Below are 7,461 nucleotides of genomic sequence, written 5' to 3'. Positions count from 1 at the left end.
AAACTAATCATTGAAATTTGTTAGTAATTAATTTATTAATCAGTATTTGTAATCTTAACAAGGGAAGTTATATAAGTGTTTAATGAGAAATTTCGTAATATAAATGGAGGAGGACAATTACAAATTTCTAGTAGAATGGTTTGTATGGTAAAACTAATTCAAATCACATTTCAAATTACTTTCATAATAATGAACTTCAGTAATTAATTTTATGGTCTCTACTAAGATCATATTTTATTAGGACTCAAAATTTATTTTGTGGTCTCTACTATGGTGATATTTTCTTAGGACACAAAAATTTATTTCTTGGTGGAAAAGGAAAGAGACTCATTTTTGTTTAGAGTTTTTACTGGGAAAACATGCCTATAGGGTTCCTTCTAACCTAAAAACGATAAATACCAAAAGAGAACGACTATTAATTTGAGATCACTGAAGACTACATAACTGTAGTCAAATTTGTGGACTTGCTTGAAGATATCTGCTCTTAGCCAGATTTGTGAATTAATTTGAAGATTTATGCTTTGTGAACTAGCTTGAAGATTTTTTCTCACACTTTGAGAAGTATTTCTTGAATTAAAAAAAGGGAAAAGGGTAAAAAAATACCCCTCAACTTTGGTTTATTAGTTGACAATGCTCTTACCGTTAAAATGAAGTTATTCTTACCCCTGTTGTCTACAAACTTGTCACTCGTGCCCCTCAATTGGATGGAAAATTTCAAATCAATAAAAATAACCTGATTTTACTTAAAATACTCAATTTTAACTCGATCTGACTCACCTAATCATATAACTCACTTCTCTTCATCTTCATCATTAGTCAATTCCAATAGAGGAATTGTAGCCAGTGAAACTGAAGTTAAACACATCGGAGCTCCGGCGACTAGGGGTGTACAAAACCGAATCGAAAATCGAACCAAACCGCAAATCAAGTCAAACCGGAAAAAAAACCCGACTAGTGGTTTGGTATTGGAAAAAAAAACCCGACTATATTTGGGTTGGTTTGATTTTAACTAAAAAAAATTAACCCGAGACCAAACCAACCCGCCATTATATATGTAATTTTAAAATTTTATTTTATACATAAAAATATTTACTTTGATATAATTTTAAAATATTTCTTATACTATTTCATAGTTTTTATCTTTTAATATATTATTTCAAGTTTAAAACTTAGAATTCGGAATGGTCCAATAAAGATTATAGTTCATAGATGTTGATAATTATAATAAAACTTAAATCAAAATCAAATTAATACTAATGCAAAAAGAAAATCAATTCAACACTAAGAATGACAATAATATTGAATATTTGTTCTTTAGTTTTACATTGGTTTAGACAATTAAAATACATAATCTAATTTTAATTTTCCTTAAATATTTAGTAATGTAACTAATACTTATTAAACTTATTTTAGCATGATTTAGTACTTTTAAATTATGATCATTTTCATTATGACTTTGCAATATTTATTTTATATGATTATTTCATTACTTTTTTTTATTGAATATTTTTGTGTCATCAGTACTTATCTCATATTTTGTGTTATTTTTTTTAAGAAACACCTTAGATAATTGTATTTTGGTTGGACTAAAAAAATATTTGGAGCACAAGTTAATTATATGTTTGTATGCAAACTTTACCGAAAAAATCCAAAAAGTCTGAAAAAATTTGAGGTTTATTAGTTTGGTTTGATTTATAAATTTTAAAATTCGACACAATGGTTTGGTTTGGTATTTGAAAAACCCGAACCAATCCGAGGTTGAAAAACCCAAAAAAATCCGATTTTTTTTAGTTTGGTTTGATTTATAAATTTAAAAATTTTACACAAATGATTTGGTTTGATATTTGAAAAACCCAAACCAATCCGGTCATGTACATCCCTTCCAGCGACAGTAAATGACCAAAGTCAATGTAGACGGTAAAAATAACTTCATTTTAACGATAAGGACATAATCAAAGTTTGAAGTGTATTTTTAACCCTTTTCCCTTAAAAAAAAAATGCCAAGGCATCTGGAGGAAGGAGCACCAGCCGTGAGTATAGCCAAAAAAAAATAGCTTACACATGCACGGTAAGAGCTCCGTGATCTTAACTTTTACTTTTGGTTTCACATACTCGGTGAGTCTTTATTAAATTTAATTATGACTAAGGGATTGTTTGGTAGTGTATAAAAATAATACTAAATAGAATATTAGCAATACATGTATTAGTTATATTTACATTAATTAAGCAAAAATTATTTTTATGCATTCTTTGTCTTGATACTAAATAGAGTGTTAGCAATGCATGTATTAGTTATACTTACATTAATTACGCATAAATTATTTTTATGCATTCTTTGTCTTGATGCATTAAAAAAATTATTTACAAAGATACTCTTCACTATTATGGTGGAAAAGATATAAAAAGGTATTTAAGGGCAATTGGATCTTTAATTGAATTAATGCATGCATTAAAATCATTTCAATGCTTGTACCTAGAAATTCATGATATGAGCAATACACACCTTAATACACAATAGAGTATTAATCATACATAAGTTGAAAAAGAGTACCAAACAAAGTGCTTATAATACACAAGGCTAATGCACATATTATTTTTCTTAATTCACTATACCAAACTACCTCTAAAAGTGCTACATGGAAACGAGGCAGTGCTATTGTCATTTTTCTTCATTTATATACAAAAAATGTGAATGCACCAGGAAAAAGAGACTATATTAATAGGACAAAATTGTCATTGAGGCATTTGCGATTGTCATTGTAACATTAAACAAAATTCTCCAACGTCTCTATAGTACCCAAAGTTAACAAAAAAAAGCTAACACTCAAAATTAACAAAATATAATAATATTTGGAAAAATTTCAAGTTGATGCAACTGAGGCTTGCTGCCTACACAACAACCGGAGGCTCAATTTCAACTGGTGCTGCCACTGACACCCTCATGTATTCTTCTTCCTCCTTGGGAGGATGGATTGTGACAAGATCTGGAAGAGGTGTAGTTGGACCTTGCTTTCCTTTGGGATCCCAATCAAGCATGATCTTCACCTTGATACCAAGTACTCCCTGACACAAAAAAGAATCACATCGGAAACGAGAGTGGACACTATCAAAAACAAGAGCTCTAACTAATCTTTAGTTTTTACCTGTCTCAAGAGAACATGTCTTACAGCAGAGTCAATATACTCTTTCACAGGCTGACCAGAAGAAATCATGTAACCATCTTTGAACTTCATGGACTTGGCACGTTGAGCTCTCAATTTTCCACTAACAATCACCTGATTAAAGTATATATGAATTTACCGGAACACATTATGTTTCATGTAGTGAGCAGAGAGAAAATTGAAGTATACCTCACATCCCTTGGCTCCACTCTCCATGATAAATCTCAAAACACCATAGCATGCCCTGATAAAGTTGATGATACTTGTTAGAAGCAAAATAACAAATAAACCAATCATACACAAAAATAAACCATAAACAAATACATTTTGTTTTTAGAATAAATCATAAAGAATTACATTTCATTTAAAAATAAACAATAAATGGAAACGAACAAAGCAAGTCCCAAGAACCAAGGACAGAGTTGTAAGTTATAGATGACAAGCATGGAAGGAGATTAAAAAGAAACTTCAAACCTTAAATAGTGTACATAGAAATACATATGGTAACAAATTAAGTATGTTGCAATGCAAGGGCAGAGGTGTAAAACTACAACTAGAAAAATGTCCTCATCTTTAGGCATGCTCTGCAAATATATTCATCTTCCAACACAAATTTGGAACCAAGGGAACCTATCTGCTTTATAGACGACAAGCATGGGAGGAGATTAAAATAAGGTCAACCCTAAATATTTCACATAGAAATAGTTATTGAAACAAATTAACCATGTTGCAAACCAAAGACAGAGGTGTAAGTTATACAACTCGGAGAATGTCTATAGCATGCTTCAGCCGATATAGTCATCTTCCGACACAAATTTGGAACTAAGTAAACCTATTTGCTTTATAGATGACAAGCATAGGAGAAACTAAAAACCTTAGAATTGTAGAGTAGACAACTAACACACACCTCATTATTCTTTACCAGTTTAATGACTCTGAAAGAAATTCTACAAATGTGACCTCTCCAAGTTACTGCATGAAGACTAAATTACATCATGAAGATGTGATGGCATGGAGGACAATTTCTCTAGTCAACATCCGACACAAGATTGGTACTAGAATACCAATTTGCTTTGTTGATGACATACATGAGAGAGAACTTTTGACAAAATCCAAAACTGCTCATTGTGTGCAAAGATTGTACGCTTATCTAAAGAGAACTATAAGCTAAAGAAAGAAAGGAAAAGCACTACTGGGATAAAAGGCACAACAGGTCATTGTTCTGAACATGTTAGAAGAACCAAGTGAGAAAGGCACAATTAGGGAGCAGTATATGAAGTAGATGATTGAAATACACCACATTACAAGTATAACAACTCCGAAAGAAAATCGACAAATGTATCATCTCTCCGAGTTACATCATAAAGACTAAATTACATCATGAAGATGTGATGGCATGGAGGACAATTTCTCTAGTCAACATCGGACACAAGATTGGTACTAGCACACCAATTTGCTTTGTTGATGACATATATGATAGAGAACTTCTAAAAAAAATCAAAAACTGCTCATTGTGTGCAAAGGTTATACACTTAACTAAAGAGAACTATAAGCTAAAGAAAGAAAGGAAAAGCACTACTGGGATAAAAGGCACAAGCATGACATTGTTCCTAACAGGTTAGAAGAACCAAGTGAGAAAGGCACAATTAGGGAGCATTATATGAAGTAGATGATTGAAACACATCTCATTACAAGTGCAACAACTCTGAAAGAAAATCTACAGATGTATCATCTCTCCAAACTACTGCATGAAGACTAAATTACATCATGAAGATGTGATGGCATGGAGGACAATTTCTCTAGTCAACATCCGACACAAGATTGGTACTAGCACACCAATTTGCTTTGTTGATGACATATATGATAGAACTTCTAAAAAAAATCAAAAACTGCTCATTGTGTGCAAAGGTTACACACTTAACTAAAGAGAACTATAAGCTAAAGAAAGAAAGGAAAAGCACTACTGGGATAAAAGGCACAAGCATGACATTGTTCCTAACAGGTTAGAAGAACCAAGTGAGAAAGGCACAATTAGGGAGCATTATATGAAGTAGATGATTGAAACACATCTCATTACAAGTGCAACAACTCTGAAAGAAAATCTACAGATGTATCATCTCTCCAAACTACTGCATGAAGACTAAATTACATCATGAAGATGTGATGGCATGGAGGACAATTTCTCTAGTCAACATCCGACACAAGATTGGTACTAGCACACCAATTTGCTTTGTTGATGACATATATGATAGAACTTCTAAAAAAAATCAAAAACTGCTCATTGTGTGCAAAGGTTACACACTTAACTAAAGAGAACTCTAAGCTAAAGAAAGAAAGGAAAAGCACTACTGGGATAAAAGGCACAAGCATGACATTGTTCCTAACAGGTTAGAAGAACCAAGTGAGAAAGGCACAATAAGGGAGCATTATATGAAGTAGATGATTGAAACACACCTCATTACAAGTATAACAACTCTGAAAGAAAATCTACAAATGTATCATCTCTCCAAACTACTGCATGAAGACTAAATTACATCATGAAGATATGATGGCATGGAGGCAATTTCTCTGGTCAACATCCGACACAAGATTGGTACTAGCACACCAATTTGCTTTGTTGATGACATACATTTATAGAGAATTTATGACAATGAGGACTGCTCATTGTGTGCAAAGGTTATAAGTTTAGCTAAAGAGAACTACTGTAAGGTAAAGAAAGAAAAAGAAAGGGAAAATACTACAAAAATAGAAGGCACAAGCATGTCATTGTTCTCAACAGATTAAAAAAACCAAGTAAGAAAGGCACAATTAGGGAGTATTATATGAAGCAGAAGGTGATTTGGAAGATAGCACAATCATTACCTCCTGACAGCAAGACCACCAAGGAGCTTGTATCGAAGTGATTCAGCCTGAGCAATGGCACAAAGTCCTCTGTTGTTAACCTTCTCAGCATACAGCTCCACAGTGTTCTCATCAAAATTGAATCTCTTCTGTACAACTGATGTCAACTCCCTAATCCTCCTCCCCTTTTCACCTAATAAAAGAAAAGATATATCAAATATCAACTGCGAATAAAATAGCCAAAATACTACCAACCAGTTGACCCTTCTCCTGATGCACAACTTTTCTTCAATAACCATATCAATAGGAGAAGTAAAGGACTATTTCTCCTGAATTTCTTTAAGAAATGATATGCCAGATGATTAAGTGCAGGATAATAGCACAACTTCAACATTACTTTCTTTCTTAATCATTCCTTTATTTAAATCATTTTTAAAAAGGTATTCCTAATAGAGATTTAAGCACCATTATAACCCCATTCTCTATCTTCAGATCCCACTGTTTATCTCCCCTATAATTATATATTCCAATTGAACAACTACCACACCAGCATGGGACTAAATTTCATTTCAAACATATGTGAACAGTTGGATCTTGAAGTTAACACAAGAACTCATAATTAAGAATCCTACAACTAGTAGTTACAAAATATAGCCAAACACAAAGTACCACATAAATTAACAGTTAGCCTGGCAACCAAATGGCGAATCCACCAATACTAGGTCCATAAAACAAGAGTACAAATAGTAATTCCTATCGAAGAAAGCTAGAGTAATCACCGAGAACATTCTGAGTCCGAGTGGCTCTGATGATGATCTCAGTCCTCATTGGAGTAACTCTGACCTCCACTCCAGAATATCCATCTTCAGCCAATTCACGTGTCAAAACTTCGTTCAGCTCGGCGAAGAAGACGCCATCTGCCACAAACTGAAATGACAAAACTACATTAGTAGCTATTTCTATGAATTTCACAAAATGTGGTATCAAACAGAAAAAAATTACAAACCTTTCTCTTTTTGCTCATCTGAACACTCTGCTTAGCCATCTTCGGAGGTTTGAGAACTTAGCAGACGAGACCTGAAGCTCTACCTCGGCAATAAATTCTGCCAGCAATATGCAGTCTAGGGTTTTTTTGCGGACTGCGGCAGGTAAATATATATATATGGTGAACCTAGGGTTATGTTACTGGGCTTTTTTTTTAGGCCCAAGCCGATTTGTATTTCTGCACTCATCTGAATTACTATGTCCTTGGGCTTTAAATGTTGGGCCATAATACTGTCCCACTACGCTATATCATGACCAAATATTTTTGAGAAAATTGTATAAAATAACAAATTATTAATTTAAATTAAATGTTATAATCACGGTTTGATTTAATTGTAACCCGTAGCAAGCAGTTGTCATTCGCCTTTCTCGCTCGCCACTCTTCCTTTCTCGCTCGTCGGTCTCTCCCTCGCCT

General features: G+C 33.1%; 1 protein-coding gene across 1 annotated transcript; it reads right to left on the bottom strand.

Annotated features, from left to right (window-relative positions):
- Positions 1-2,695: 2,695 nt before the first annotated feature.
- On the bottom strand, positions 2,696-7,196 carry LOC125876196 (40S ribosomal protein S3-2-like). Its single transcript, XM_049557314.1, has 6 exons — positions 7,009-7,196; positions 6,782-6,929; positions 6,024-6,195; positions 3,351-3,405; positions 3,144-3,275; positions 2,696-3,063 (listed from the first exon to the last, which is right to left on the bottom strand). The coding sequence occupies exons 1-6, from the start codon at positions 7,045-7,047 to the stop codon at positions 2,890-2,892; spliced, it is 720 nt and encodes a 239-aa protein (XP_049413271.1). The 5' UTR covers positions 7,048-7,196; the 3' UTR covers positions 2,696-2,889.
- Positions 7,197-7,461: the final 265 nt, after the last annotated feature.

The sequence above is a fragment of the Solanum stenotomum genome, chromosome 9, assembly GCF_019186545.1.
Source record: "Solanum stenotomum isolate F172 chromosome 9, ASM1918654v1, whole genome shotgun sequence".
NCBI classification, from domain to species: Eukaryota; Viridiplantae; Streptophyta; class Magnoliopsida; order Solanales; family Solanaceae; genus Solanum; species Solanum stenotomum.
This window is presented reverse-complemented; position numbering and strand designations above follow the sequence as displayed.

Coding starts and splice junctions, on each gene's coding strand:
- LOC125876196 (XM_049557314.1), bottom strand. CDS start 7,047: ATGGCTAAGCAGAGTGTTCAGATGAGCAAAAAGAGAAAG. Junction 3,276..3,350: donor GTGGAGCCAAGGGATGTGAG/GTATACTTCAAT, acceptor TACTTTAATCAG/GTGATTGTTAGTGGAAAATT. Junction 3,064..3,143: donor GACATGTTCTCTTGAGACAG/GTAAAAACTAAA, acceptor TTTTTGTGTCAG/GGAGTACTTGGTATCAAGGT.